Below are 16,382 nucleotides of genomic sequence, written 5' to 3'. Positions count from 1 at the left end.
ATTAAGCACAACTATGTGGTAAAATCTGCAACTATAGCCTCATAGTTGCCACCGTTTAGTTTTGAAACGCATCGTCAAATCTGTTGTAGTGTAGTTAGATAGTTTAGGTTACCATGCATAGCTCTTTGGGACTTATTTGGTAACTCTAAATTTTGGAAAAAGGTTAAACCATGTTTTAGAAAAGTTGAATGGTCAATTACAAGTCTTATAGACTAAGTAAATTCAATAATGCACCGTTTTCTGCAGAGAATTTTCCAAACATTTAAAGATAAGATTATCCACCTTTATTCTCAAACTTAAACATGCTTTTTCATATATTTTCAAACGTATCAACTGAAACTTCATAGTTTAGCATGTTTATGAAACGTCATTATGAAACTTGACTGATAGGCAGTACGTTCAAATTAAACCGCTGAAAGTTGAATTGAAGGAAGATGGAAAATAGAAATGAATTATATTGAAAAGCAAAAAAAAAAAAAAAAAAGTTGATTAAAAATTTCGTAATTATAAATTTTTTTTATGACTCAAAAAAAAAAAAAAAAAAGAAAAAAAAAGCCATAAAAATGCCACACATGACATAGCAAGTTAACAGGGAAAAAAGGCACTTTATTTCGAACATTCTTCGAAAATTGAAATTAAAATCGAAATTGCTGCATAAAGAATATTACTTTTAGTCCTCAAAGACAAAATGGCGATTTTTTCTTTTCAGGAAAATATCTCCAACAATAATAAATTGTTAAAATGAGGAGTTCTAAAGTTTTTTTTCCATTAAATTAGTTCCACGTTCATGTTAAAAGTCTCAACTACCTTTCTTCTTTGCTAAGGAATAAAAACAAATAAGAAATAACAACAAGCTAATATTCGAATGCTTAATTGTGCCGTGCAAACTTCAAACTTTTTACTATTCCACCGGAAACATGAAATTCCTACCTAATTTCCATGTTGACGTCTTTAATTAGTCATCCAAAAACATGTTCTCACAACACCCAAAAAACTGGAGTTTTTCTCCTAGTTTCAAGGTCGCTCAATATCCGTTACTCACTTTTATGGTCTCTTGTCATTGGTCAGTAAAGAAAGGGTGTGCTTCCAAACAAAGAAGCCTTGAAACACTAGCAAGAATGTTCCCGTGATGGGCAGACAGATGGTCAGAAGTGAAAACGAATTAATTTAACCGCACCATTAAGGAAGGGGTGGGCAAAACCGTTATAAGGACAAGGACGGAGCAAATTGAAAGTTCAAAAAAAAAAAAAAAAAGTTTTGGATCTTTTTGCTGCAGAGTTAAGGAAAGGGAAAAGAAAGATGTCTAATATGCTTAAACATGTGTCATTTGATCACGTGGATAATGAAAGTTGCCTTTGGAATGTCTGTCACTTCGCCAGGATGTGGGAATAATTGAAAACTTTCTTTGTCTGAAACGTGTGTTTATCTTACTGCATGGCATTGAAATGCTTCTGTTTACGTGATTATCATTGATTTTATTCGTACCACTGAAAACTCTTTAGTTAGTCCGGAAAGTAATTTTAAAAGAGTGAATTTTTTTAATGTCCTGTAAATAGCAAAATCATGTTCGTATTTGACATGCCCACGGAGAAAAAATAGAAACTGATTTCATTTTACATTTATCTTTTTGCCAAACTAATGGATTTACCATAGTAATTAAAACTTACTCTTGAATCAAGAACCACGACTTAAACGTTTTATGCAATGAAATTTTCGACTAAAAAACACACTGAAACTTGTTTCTGCATCCATTGATGCAATGATTTCACCTTAAATTGTGAGTTGACTTATTTCTGTAATAAAAAAATGAAAGTTAATTTGGATGTTAAAATGGCAATAAGAAAGGAATATAAACTCAAATATTACCAAAATGCACTTAAGTTTTCCTTTTATAAAATGCAGTAATTGTCCGCAAAATTAAAATAAATAAAAAGAAGAAACTTACGTCTCTGAGAAATACAAACATACGAACAAACAGATATACTTCTTTTTTCATTCGTACAGTTATTATCTCCGTATACTATTTATTTATTTTGCAATTTGTTAAAAAGTGAATTAATTTTTTATTGCTTGTTAAATATTAGGATACAGCCATACTTCAAAAATATTTTGCATCAAATTATTTAAGGGAAATATTTTTTTAACTATGTAGAACAGCTTTCTTGCATTATGTAACGCATAATAATAATATTGTATTAATTTAAAGAAAAACGCTTCCAAAAATCTTGCTTTTTTATAATATTTAGAGCTGTTTAACTCCTCATTTTGAATTTACTACTTATGTAAAGAAACAAACGTAACGTAAAATCAGTAGAAATCAACAGAAGTAAATGTCAATAATATATATTTTTATGAAAAGTGCAAAAGTAGTTATTCTAAATATTTCTAACCACAAAATGAACTTTAAAATGTGAGTGAAAACAAGAGTATGGAAAAAATTGGTTGCTTATTTTTTTTAAATAAAATATTTGGTTGTAGTCTTTTGGAAAAATTATATGTAAATCCTAAAATTCGGGATGAAAAAAGACTTTGCAACTATCGTTTGACAAGAGGGGGAAAACAGGGTTGCGAATTCGCAGGAAAACTGACCGACTCCGACTCCTTTACCCCAAAATCAGTCCTAAGCATTGGTAGAGTTCCTGACTTTGAGGGAAAATCACAGACTTCGACTCTTGGAATTTTAAATCTTTGACTCCCGACTCCAACTCCTTCACATATAAATCAATCTGACTTCGACTCCATGACTCTTACTCCGCAGCCCTGGAGAAAAGTGATCGCAACGAATATTCAGAAAGTTTTGTGAATGTTGGTTAAATTTTGTGACTTTTTTTTCCAAAAAAAAAAAAAGATAAAAGGAAACACTCTGTTCGTGTTTTGTTCTGTTACAAAAGGAAAAAAGTTCTGCAGCAGAAATTGAATAGTTGAAAAGAAAAAAAATCTAGGAAGTCAGATTTTTAAAACGCTTTGGGACTGTTTAAGAAACAAAATCTGTACCCAACAATAAACTTAAAAGTGAAAAGACATTTTTTTTGTAAACGACAAATATATATTTTTTCGTTTTAATTCATAAAAAATCCAGAAAAAAAACCTAGGGAGCTCAGGTGCTAATTCTTGGCTTTTTTTTTAGTTTAAGATAAGTGGTTAAATTTTTGACTTGAAATTCATAGCTCTATCGACCCATACACTTCAGTTAATAGTTCTTATTACCGTTAAGTTATGTTTCAAAGAAATAGTCCATGAGGAAGATAAAATTGCTTTTTAAAGAAACGCTTTCGGTTTTCCCCAGGTGCACTGTTGTAATAGTTTTTTTTGGCAAAAATTAGAGGCACACATTTCATTGTGAATGGAAATTTACCTTCTGTTCGTCTGAGAAAACAAGAAAACTACAAGTACTGACTATACAGATCGTTACAGCACCCACAGATTGCAGGTGTGCTAAATTAAATTTAGTTTCCAGTACGAAGGTACGCTCAGCTTTAATGAGAGGTTTATTACCTGTAGCTTTGTTATAGCTGTTCCAGAATGATTACTCAAAATAAAGTTGAAACTCAAGTCTCCGGATACCGAAACGAGCTATTGGGAATTTGCTTGGAAAAACAGCTAATTTTAAATTAACCAACTTACCGAGATTTATACTGGACTTATTAATGAGCAACTGGGTAATGAAAGGGGTAAATAAAGAAAAAAGAGAAAACGAGTCCCAAAAAAGAACTTATAAATCCATACGCTGAAAACAATTCAGAATCTTTAATGAAAAAAAAATCGGTAGTAAATCTCAACGACTGTGAAAGCAATAATCGGATGACATCGGATTTTACAATTTTCTCCGAGCTTATTATCCGAGGTCGGCAGAATTTGTAAAATTTTAGGAGCAAGTTAAACATTTCAGGTGCTAAGTAAATTGTTCCTCAGAGTTGACAGGAAAATTCAGAGTAACTTTTAATTTCTGCTTTTGCTGAAAGTACTAATCTTCCGGACGAACTTGCGCTCGGGATTTCTTGGATCTTTTTCGAATATCCATTTTATCCTCTATGTTTGCTAAATACGATACCTATGACAAGCAACAGACTTGATAAAAAAAAATAATTTGAACTTTGACACTTTGAATTCAAATTATGTTTTTCGCAATCACGAGTTGCGACAGGGCCCTACTCATTGGGGGCTATTGTTTCTAGAAACAGCTCCTGTCCCCTCAAGCTTACCCCTCCTCCTGGGCGGTTACATGTGTATCGTTTTGTGTATGTGCGTGCATGTGTAGGATTGTGTGTGTGTGTGTGTAAACCTGTGTGTATGCACGTAGGCGTGTGTTTATGTGTGTAAAGGCTTGTGTGTATGAGCGTGTGTGTACATGTGTGTGTATATGTATGTATGTGTGTGTGTATGAGCGCGCGTGTGTGTAGTACATGGACGTCATCGACCAGGAGAAACGGATTCCAGGAGGCAGTGCTCGGAGCCGCGCCTGCAGAGGCCGGTGGGCGGTGGTGCTGGTGTCCCTGGTCCAAGATGAAAAAGGAACCACAACATCAAGGACCGTGAAATGAAAGCAATAAGCAATCGTGATTGCACAAAAAACAAAGAGTGCCTTAAGAAATGCATTTTGAATCAAAGTTAAGATTTTCATGCGCATGTTGTATTATTCTTGGCATAGTTATGGTCATCATGGCCTTGTCATTCATGCTTTTTGTCGTAATATCCTTGGACTTGAATCTCTGTCTTTTACATATTATTAGCTAAATCACCATATCATAATTAAAGACCATCGCCAAGGACGAAAGTGAGTTTTTTTCTCAAAATGGCCGAGGTCTTTTAAAACACGTTGTATTAATTTACCGTTAAATTATCGATGCGAGTGGACATGGAAGAAATTTTGTTAATTAAGTCTACCGTTAAGGCCCCAAGCAACCTATAAAGGAAAACTATATTTTTATTAAGTGCGTAGTCTCATGCTTCATGAAATAACCGTTATAAATGTTTTTGCGAGAAAATTAGCAACAACATATTATAGGAAGTAATTTTTTAACGTCAGTTTGATGCGACAAGGCTAAACGGAATTACACGTGATGCAATCAATAGTTATTAATCGTTCTGAATACAGGACATGCAAGGTTGTTTTTAGCCTTATATACAGTATTAGCAAAGCACTACATTTTGTCATTCAAATGATGTTAAAGTTTTTGATTGCCTGTTTTAAGGCAACACTCTTAATTTGTTAATATCAATGTTTGGGCTGTGATATAAAAATATATTTCTTAAAGTATCTTCAAAAATCTGTGTATCAAATTATATTTCCATTTTTATTGAAATGATTTTAAAATTGAAGTAAATAATTAAATATTCTTTTTCGAGCAGAAAGTTCTGATATGAATTTATATGCACAAAAAAAAATAATTCGTTTTATATTTTAGATCAACTCTAGTTACATTATTTACAGTAATAGTCTTTCATGTATAAAACTCTAACTACTGTTTATATGATTATAAATTGTGCAAAAACCTTTTTTTTAAAAAACACTTTCTAAACAACATCAATTTTATTTCCAATATAAGGACACTCTATCCTTATTTTCAATGGTTTAATGCTTGCGTATAAAAATCTTTCGTGATTTTTTTCACATTATTTTATTTAGCATTAAACCAACCACCAGATGATTATAATCTTGAAAAAGAACTTAATTTATATGTAAAATCTTATTTAAGACGTTAATCTGGTACGCTTTACTCTTCAAAAATAAATTGTAATACACCAAAGGAGTTGCAGTAAAAAAATTGAAAATATTGCTCTTGTAGAAATGGATAAATTTCATGTGTATGTTTAAAAATAAAGTCAGTGAACTGATTAGAAGCAATACAGAAAAAGAAAAACTTCAAACGAAGCTGAGCATACGTTAATAATTTTAAAATAAACAGTAAAGTACTATGCAAACACAATCGACTTAAGGTTTCATTTTGTTGAGATATAAAGTTTCGAGTATTTTATAAGAAAATGTGAAGGTTTAGTTTTGTTTAAATAAACTCCCTAAATGTTTTTTTGTAGAAGGAGGGAAGCAGAACCTAATGGGTCCTCTGATTGGAGTTGCCAACACTTATTATCTTCTATTTTTTGATGCGTCTAGTACCTTGAAAATTTTTGTGTGGCCGATCTGTTAAATTCCTGTTGTTTTGGGGAGAGGTAGACTTTCGTTTTCATAGAAATAGAAATATTTCCAGTCGAATTAGTACAAAAATACTGTTACTGAGAAACATCATTCTTTTCCTCATGAAAAACAAATCTTGCTTTTTATGGTATTTAAAATTTTGTGTTTCTCTTTTTTCGTAAAGCATTATTTTTTTTTATTTTTTATTTTCTTTTAACTTTTCGAATTTTTTAATGAAATTTAACGTTTTGTACATAACTAAATATTTATTACATGACACGATTTTGGATTTTATATGCTGAACAAAGCTTTAAAAATGTGATTGCGAACTTAATTTTCCATCTCTTTTAGGATCACGGAAGCCCTCAAAGTAGGAGCTCTGTCACCACAATGACCATCCGTTTAAAGGACTCTGATGATCAAAATCCTATTTTCACCAAAGAACTTTACAGAACTCACGTCCTAGAAGCAGCGGCCATTACGGTAAGACACACAATAATTCTTACTATACATTGAAAATGGACAGATATTTTTGCGTTTTGCGTATGAAATGTTTGTTTATTATCATTTTATCTTTTACAGCATATTTAAAAACGAACAATGAACCTAAATAATAACGAAATTTTATTTCGTAATATAATTTCAGTTACGCGTTTATGGATATCAGCAAACAGCACACAGACAAATTTTATATCTATGTCTGCTCCAATGTAATGATTTTTTTTTGTTTTGATTTTTTAAATCTGTTTTAAAACTGAAATATCAATGCGATGCTAGGAAAACAAATGCCAGCTTTTTGTGCTGTCAGATTTTTTTTTTCAACTAGTAAATCACACTGCCACGTCAAAAATTGTCAATTTCGAGTTAAATACATTTCCTGGTGCATTTTTATTAGTTCTATTAAATTGCAACACAGCCACAAACGAAAAACATTTTTTTGAGCTCTGTCAGTGTGTTACTATAAGAATTTAAGCTAACGCGCATGCATTTAATTTAATTTTTTCTTGAAAAGTAGTTTTAGCACATGTGGCAATGTTGCACTACACTATAAAAAAATGTGTAACCTTACTCCGTAAAAGCGGTGGCAGCTTAGCTGCCTCCATAACAATGGAGTCACTTAACTGATAAAACTAGTGCAACGCTCATACGTTACACCAGTTTTATCAATTAAGTTGCTCCATTGCTATGGAGGAAGCTAGTTACTGGAATTACACAAAGTGCAAAATGTTGCCACCGTATTTACGGAGTAAAGTTACACATTTTATTTTCAGTGAGATGTGCGAAATATTTTTACATTTTTTATGTGTTGCAAACACCACATTTTATCTGTAATATTTTTTAAAAAACGCTTCCTACTCAAAATAACTAAGATTCTGACAGTAAAGTATGGGTTAATAGAAAAAAAACTTAAAGGTAAATTATAAAAGTTGTTAAAAATGAAATTTAAAAAGGGTTAATAAACAGTTTTTTAAAAGTGCATTACTTCTTATAGTTCGTAACGCCATGTATTATTTATTTTCAGGGTGCTAGAATACGAGTGAAATTGTCATTAGAACCTCCAATTCATGCCTTTGATCAAGACGTTGGAGTAAATGCACCGCTAAAGTACTCTATTATACACGGTAAGAATTTCCAGCAAAATTCAAAAGCTTACTTTTTATAGATACGGTGAAACTCCGATTTTACGTCCCCCAAAACCTACGTTTTTCCTGCATTTAACATTTCTTCATCGGGTCCCATCATCAGTTTTGCTGCTATGTATTTTCCCTATTTTACGTTTTTTAACAAAGTCCCTTAAGAAACGCAAAATCGGGGTTTCACTGTAGTGTCAATATTTATTTTGCTGTGTAAATAAAGATGGCAGCAAAGCTTTTCAATACGACTTTCGTTTTGTTTAAATACCAGTTTTTATTTATTTATTTATTTATTTTTTGAAATTGGGTACAGGATGTTCATAACAGATTTGATAGTATTAACAGTATTACACATCAGGACGATGAAAACTTACTTTGGGACACAGATTCACGTTGTTTTCTAAGTACGTCCATCCTTCATTCGCATAGGGACTTGAGCAAAGTTCCGTTTAAGACTCAACAGCATCTTAAACAATCAACTACTTTTTTGACTCTTTTTCCCAATTCATTAAGGGTATTGCAAAAATAAGTCAATAGATCGTCAGGAGAAGCTTTGTGGTTTCAACATTGAATTTGGGATCAGAGGGACCCATGTATATGCCCATTGCTATAAAGACCCACAAAGTACAGGTGGAGTCCCCTGCTTGTTGAGTCCTGTGGACTCGAATTACCTATTGTCGCTGCAGTTTTCCATAAATAAAATAAGCAACTGGGGAACATTTCTTTCCCTTCAGCCTGATATCCAAATTGTGAAAGTGCATGTTGCTGGTGACGCCGTCTCACGGCGTAACCCCAACGTAAAACCCAACGATTTTGTGGTATTGGAAGGGTGTATGCCAAAATAGCAGTTGACAAAAAAAGATAAAATTTAATGCTTGACAGTTTAAGTTTAGCTTATCTGTTATCAAAAGTGAAATGCAATGCTAGGCGCCGTAGGAAGTGTTTGATGGATACAAAGACTCCTCTAATTCTGTCAAAATCTTACATGCACACCGTGTATGTGATGACCGTATAAATGAATGTGCAGAATATTTTTCCATAACTTTTACTCATTTGCTGATTTTTGTTTCGATTTAGGTAACGAAAAAGGTCTCTTCGAAATGCATGATCAAATGGCGGACCTGTATCTTGTGAAAGAAGTGGATAGAGAATCTTTAAAAAGTCCGATTTTAACGCTCCATATACAGGTAAGAGAAACCATATGTTTTGTACAATGTTTTTTCGTACCTTAACAACTTTGAACATATAACAATAATTATATTTCTTGAGTTTAATTGTGACGTGTATGTTATTAAAACATACTTTATGTGGACTCTCAGTTGGAACAGAGCCTAGAGTGAAGGGTATAATGCATGGCAGACTGTCTGCTAAAAATAGTTAAATATATTATGAGCAATAATTTCAGAATGATTGGATTCCGCAATGAGCTATGTACAGTGTTGCTACATTTTTAAAGATAAAGTAGAAGCATCAGCACTGAACTTTTTACTATTACCATAGAAATAAAATAGCTAAAAAGTAGAAAAGTAGGGTGCAAAAAAAACCTACATGGTAGAAGGTTACCAAATGACTGTACATTTAACTCCCGATTATCCACGAGCGGATTACCCGCGGGGCTGATTATTCACAGGTCAATTAACATGTTTTTGCAGTAAAAAGCAAATACAGTCGAACCCGCTTAATGGCATAGCCATTTTGCTGCGGAAAAATATTTAACTAAGCGGGATAGTCCATTAACCGGGATCAAAATAACACATTACATTGTTTTGGTGCATTGAAAATGTATTATATTAAGCGGAATATTCTCTTAACCGATATTCTAATAAGCGGGCTCGACTGCACCAATGTTGTTTTTTTTTTTTTTTTTGTGGACAAATTGTAAATTGTAAATTTCTTTTTTAATTAAGTTATTTTTATGCTTTCTTCATCATTCATACACTTGTTCTTTAAGGATGTTAAGTTCTAATATGCAAATACAAAATATTTTCACTCTACTATACGTATTTTCACTGTTTGAAGGAAGTATTATGCATCAATACAGCTAAATTTTTCAGGAAGGGCAATGTTTACTTTGTCTTTCATTTTAGCCTTTTTACAGTTTATCCATGATTTTTATTATCTGCGTCACTTGAGCCACCCAATTCCGTGGATAATCGGGTGTTTACTGTACCACTTTCTGTCATCGGACTGTGAATATGCTTTCTCACTAACTAGGTCTTTTTTATAATCTAAATCTTGGTCAAGTTACAGTTCTAAATGCACAAACTTATATTGCAACAGACGCAATTTGTTAAGTTCAATCTTTTGACGTACTTGATAACTCTGAGCCTGGACAAAAGGAATCCTGCATCCTTCATTCAACGGGTCAAATGAGTCATTTCTGCCTGTTTTGCTAATCTCATCTTCCTGAAGGAATACAAAAGGCGTCACCATTGAAAATATTTAACCCCAGCAAGGTTCACCTTTCTTGTAAAGCCTTCAAAATCATTTAAAACGCAATGTCTCTTCAAGTTAAGATTAAAACATGAATTAATCACCATCGTGTGTGACCCAAATTCGTTTTCGTAAAACAATATAATTTCTCCAGCAGCGAAACCTTGCGCTCTTGAATTTATGATCATGGTGGATGATTGTAGCATGGTGAAGGTATGGTAATGATGACCTCCAGTGTTAGACGGTTTCGAAAATTGATATTTTGTCTACCCTGGAATCGGAAATTTTGGCTACGGGAATGTACTGCTTTCACTTTTTGTGACAGTTGATTGATGCTGCTTTGTAAACTGAAGTGTTGTTTTGGTACGAAAAGTAGATTTTAATCATTTTGATTGATATCACCGCAGGCCATTGAAGTTTCAATGTTTTATTCATGCACTATTTTCGTTTTTAGAAATGTCATCTTGAAAAGTATTGACCTGAAATTTCGTGCTAGTCTCATTAGCATTTATAATTCTCAAAAACCGAAAAGTTTTTTTTTTTGTTTAAAGAACCAACTGGATTTGTGAAATTACTTGTTCCACATCCTTTTTGAGGTATTTTGTGAAACTATTTTTTCTTTTCTCGTGGAACTTCTGTTCACCGGTTCCCGATTGATCGGATTCTTAACTGACGTCAAAACCAATAAAAAAAAAATCAAGATTAGAAAATTACTTGTTTCTCTTTTGTTGATGGGTGGAAAAAATTGCGATTTTCCCCCCGTGCTGTTTTGAGTCAAATTTCCGAACATAATTTTCCTTCATTCATGTGAACGTTGGAGCGTTGCATCTTTGAAAAAAGTCCACATGTTGCTTTTGCTCATTTAAATATGCATGTTAATTTTTATGAGCAATCACGATTGCTTATTGCTTTCATTTGACTGTTTTGATGTCCTACAATTTTATTTTCCTCCCGCCATCGCCACCCTCTGCAGCATCACCGTCGACCGGCTATAATGCTCCTATAGCGAAAACCGTCTCCAGGTTGCGTCCATATACTACACACACACGCATACATACACACACCTACACACACACACACTCACACACACACACGCATACATACACACACCTACACACACACACACTCATACACACACACATATATATATATATATATATATATATACATACGCCTACACACAACTACCCACACACTCATGCCTGCACACAGACACAAACACATATGCCTACACACAAATACACATACCCCTACACACAACACACACACGCCTACATACGCACACACACACACTCGTAATTGCGAAAAACCTAAGTTGAATTCAAGATGTCAAAATTCAAATTAATTTTTTTTTATTATTATTTTTTTTTGTAATTTATCTTTGGCCTGGTCACTATGATCTTTTAAACACTAAGCAATTTGTGGACATATGAACAATTAGTGCCTTTTGACGTGATGCATTGCAATGTGTTAAGATTTTCGATGGTTAGAACTAACGCATGTTAGTGACAGACACACCAAGCGATTTTCGGGAATGTTAACATGCTAATGAGCGTTGATTTCCCTGCAGATTCAGCAGAGCTTTGACACGGCGATTTGAAATGTCACTTGCTAATGCGGCAATATCTTCTTGAACAAATCCACGCGTCAGCATCGGAAATCTCTTAGCACAGGGGTTTCCAAACTTTTCCAATTCGCGGCACCTTTTGAAGAATAAGAATTTTCTATCGGCACCCTTGACTTGATCTATTACATAAATATTATTTTGGCCGCCAACTCTTCGCAGCGGACCTCACTTCTTCGTGTGGCATTTCAGGCTACCGTGGCACCTATATGAGGATGCCACTCTCTTTGATCGCTGGGTATTTTACCAACATGCGTTTGTGTTAACTAGCAATGATTCTAACGCATTGCATACGCAACTTGTGAACAGGGCCTAAGAATTATTTAGGTAAATTTTACTTTTTTAATCAAGAGATGGATCTTCAATTTGCTTTGAAGAACGGCATAAGTTAATAATTCCTAATGAAATATATTTTTAAGCAATTACAGGCTCTATTTACTTTTGACAAAAGACATAATGATATTGCATATGTGCATCAACAACTAAGAAAACAAAGAAAAGTATCAAAATAATGGTACACTAATGTCTATTCTAATAGTCCATTTCAAAGGAAATGTTCCAGAAAAAGCAAAAGAATTATTTTTATCCACCTAAAAGAATTAAGATTCATGTCTCTGTCAAGTCCTATAGTTCGGGAATCAACCCTTTTTGTTCAAAAGAAATAGAATAAGTTTTCTACGAAGTAACGGATCCTTGTAAGGAATTTATCACTTTTTCAGTCAATAATGGAAGGAAAACTGATTAAATAACTTTTTTTTATTTATCGAAAAACCGATTTGGAGCTTCAGAAGTTGTGCTTGATGTGATTTCGAGTTGTGTATCTTCTGTTGTATCGTCAATATTTTAGTTAAAGTGTCATTTTGCGTTTGTACGTAAAACTCTGAATTTGTTCAATTTATTAAACCCTTAATAGCTTTTTGGCAGTGTTTGCTGGATTAATAATCTTTATTTCTTGAAATAAAGACAAATGGGATAATTTAATTGTGATGTTTCTCCCCCCCCCCCCCAAATATCTGAATGTTTATCATTGAATGTTTCATCAGTGTTTGCTGGATTAATAATCTTTATTTCTTGAAATAAAGACAGATGGGATAATTTATTTGTAATGTACTTTTTTTCCAAATATCTAAATGTCCATGATTTCTTCTCAGTGTTTTTTCAGTGCATTTTTTAAATTTTGATTCTATATAACTGTCAATACTAGTTTGGATTTGCACTTCATGTTTCAATTATTTTTAATTTTATAAAAGTTAGGGAAGGGGTAGGGAAGGTGTCAAAAGGAAGTAATACCTCCTGCACGTTAGATACACTTATTAATCAATTGGGAGGCTTGGAATCCTATTTTTTAAAATAAAGGCCTTGAAGCGGCCGCTACTGAAGCACTGGTCACTAATGGTGTGTTTATCTTGCAAAATGAACAGAAACTACAAATATTCAACCATCCAAATAAGTTCATAAAATAAATTTTACAGAAGTACAAATTAAAGTAAGATTAAACTTTTTCTTTGAAAAATATTTTGGCATTATCTCTTAAATGAAACTTGCGTTGAAGCGCAAACACACACATTAGTTTAGGCTTTCTTCAAATCAATGAAAGGCCGTTCTACCGATACGTGCGGAACAATCAGACTCTAATTATATCAACATTTTGTAGTATGTTTTAAAATTATATTTAAAAGGGGTTAACATGCTTTCCATCTTTACATTTGATCTTGAGATACTTTAGCCAGTTATATTTTCATTAAATAATTTTGTTGTTTTAAATTTAATTTTATTTGAATGTGTCAGGTGCTGGACAAAAGTCAACCTATTGTAACTTACGGTATGAATTAGGTAATATTTTTGCTCTAAAGGAAGTGACCATACGAGTTTCATGAAAGCTAAAATTCCAATGTGAAGGAAACATATCTCATTTGCTGCGAAATAATAATTTAATCCGTTGAAAAAATTATATACAGGACCATTCTACGAAAAATTTGTCTCACAGATCATATTGAAAAGTAGTAATTTTTAAAAGATAATGAGCAAACGTTTTGCATAAGAAATCACGCATATTTTTGTGATTTCTTAAGTAACAAAATTTTTTTATTACCATTTCAAATCATTATTTGATGAAATATATTAGTTGTCCCGTGTGGAACATAATGGCCGTTTTTTTTTTTTTAATAGCTCTTGAACGCTTTATATTGTTTTGTAATTACATTCTTAGTGCACTTAAATAGAGGCGTAAGGTCCCATTTACACAGGTATTTCATACTAATAAAGGAAAAGAGAAACTAACATAAGAGTTTACAAATAGTTTCTGGGAGAAAAGCTTACGCGTAAATCATGGTGTCTTACTCTCCTCTTCTTTCCTCCATCCTTTTCAACTGACTTCATTTCACTGTGGATCGTGCCTTTCATCTATTGGCTACAAGGCTTCTAACTTACTTCTTAACTCTCCAAAAAGTTGTATTCCCCCCCCCCCCGGAAAAAATTAAGTTTTTTTTTCTTCTAGTTTCTGTCCAAGTCTCAACTGAGACTGTACTTCCGGTTTAAAATATTTACTCTTCAATAGAAAGGGACATCTAAAAAAGTTGAAAAACATTTTTAAGATTAAAGCTGGACCTAAGTTTCTTGCATTTGGATAAATATTTTATATTAGAAAGAAACTAGCCGGCGTATGTCCAAATATCCAGGAATAGAAATTTTTTTTTTAACCGTTGTTCATAACATGTCCGGAAATAGAACAATCGAAAGCTGTTCTGTCATGTGGAAATTGAAGAATACGCTTCTAAAAATAAACTGGTTATGAAATAGTGCAGTAAAAACTGAAATAGGGGAGTGAAACAGAAGTTTGTTACTATTTCAAGTGAAAAGAACTAGCAATAAATGACGGACAAGGACTTCCTTTGAATTCTATGGAATGTTTACTTAAGTAAAACTTATTATCAAAAACTCCGGTCTTTGCAAGCAAGTTTTAACTCTTAAACAGGGGTTCCCACCTAAGGGAGGAGGGGGCCATGGCGCAGAAAACGCCATTAAAATTTTTAGAGGGGTTGTTTTGAGTGGTATTTTTTCATTTTGGGGGGCTCTTGCTTTGTTTGGGGGGGATTCGCAATATTTAAGGGGTTGCGCCCTTGCTGTTAGGGGGCACCCTTGTCTTAAGTAATAAAATATTTATTAATACATAGTTCTGTAGGTAATATTTTGTTTCAATAAAATGCAGTGTAAAGCTCTTAAGTGAATAAATATGCTAAGGTACTAAAACACTAGCAGCGGCAGTTTTAAGTCACAAAAGAAACGCCGAAAAGTTATATTTAAATATCATGCAACAGCAAAATTCATACATACTGTTTCAGTGAAAACAATTATTAGAAGATTTTAAATGGCGAAATATTATTAATGTTCGACTCGGAAATATTTTTCAAAAATGAATAACAGTGTTCTTTTTTTTTCTTAAATTCTAATTCTCTTCCTTAATTCTCCAAAAATTTGTCTTAAAATGATAAAGGGAAATTTTTAGGAAATTCGTTTTAAAAAAAAAAGTGGAATTCTTTTTTTTCTAAATTTACAATACACTCAAGCAGAATGATGTCAGTCTTTTGAATTGAATTGACTGAAATTTTTAGTTAAAAGGAACGATAAAATAGTTGTGCAAATATTATGCTTAAATGTGCTTTGCTTCGATGGTCTGATTTGGAAAATGCCAGATTATCAAAATATTACCCAAATACCACCACATTCCGTGACTTAGGTATTTTCTTTTCGAAAGGTATTAACTCATCGGAAGATTTCTGCAAACAAATCGCATATTCATCTGTTTATCCTTCCCCCTGAACACAAAAGATCGACACTTGACCTCGTGGATAGTAAAAGCTGACGTAATGGCAAGAAAATCGGGTACAGGAGGGCGTCCATCTCAACTCCACTTTAACATTCCTCCTCCGCTCTCACTTGCACGTGAGAAAGCAAGTGCCTGATCACCTTGGCTATCCAGGCTTGACACACTTTCTTCAGCCATTTTGTTTTCTTTCAGTTATTATTTTTGCTTGTTTTTTGCATTTATTCCATTGTTTCGTGGATGGCATTCACACTAAGCTACGGCGTAAACGAATATTCTAATCTTCACTCGGTCTGTTCGGATTTGAGCCTAAATATCGTGTTGACGGATAAGATTGGTTGGAATGTGGAACAGTTATCGAACTTCACTTTGTGTCTGCTCCAGTTTATGTTGTGATTTTTGTGTTCGAATAATTCTCTGGGAATTTTTTTAAAAAATGTGTGTATTGATTTGAAATTGATTGCAAGAAACAGTTGCTCTTTGATCCGGGTTAAACTCAAATATTTCTTTAAATTTGTCCCGAAGTTTTATGTATTAAATAGCAATCATTCCTGTTTCTTATTTCTTTGAAAGTAAAATTAAAACAAGAAAATTGCATACTGAAATATTTTTAGCGTAAGGATATGTCATTATAAACTCATTTTGTTTTAAATAAAATAAAATTACACAAATAAAAATGGAGAGCCGGAACTCTTGAATTTAAGCCATATTGACAATCCTAGGGTTTTATTATGC

General features: G+C 33.0%; 1 protein-coding gene across 1 annotated transcript in view; it reads left to right on the top strand.

Moving 5' to 3' along the window:
* The window catches only part of LOC129220625 (protocadherin Fat 4-like), a 190,189-nt gene that overhangs the window by 43,884 nt on the left and 129,923 nt on the right, over positions 1–16,382 (top strand). The window contains 3 exon segments of the mRNA XM_054855055.1: positions 6,485–6,616; positions 7,656–7,755; positions 8,845–8,954. Of these exon segments, the coding sequence (XP_054711030.1) occupies positions 6,485–6,616; positions 7,656–7,755; positions 8,845–8,954 (342 nt within the window).

The sequence above is a fragment of the Uloborus diversus genome, chromosome 4, assembly GCF_026930045.1.
Source record: "Uloborus diversus isolate 005 chromosome 4, Udiv.v.3.1, whole genome shotgun sequence".
Classification (NCBI taxonomy): domain Eukaryota; kingdom Metazoa; phylum Arthropoda; class Arachnida; order Araneae; family Uloboridae; genus Uloborus; species Uloborus diversus.
Note: the sequence above shows the minus strand (reverse complement) of the source record. Positions and strands in the feature narration are given on the sequence as shown.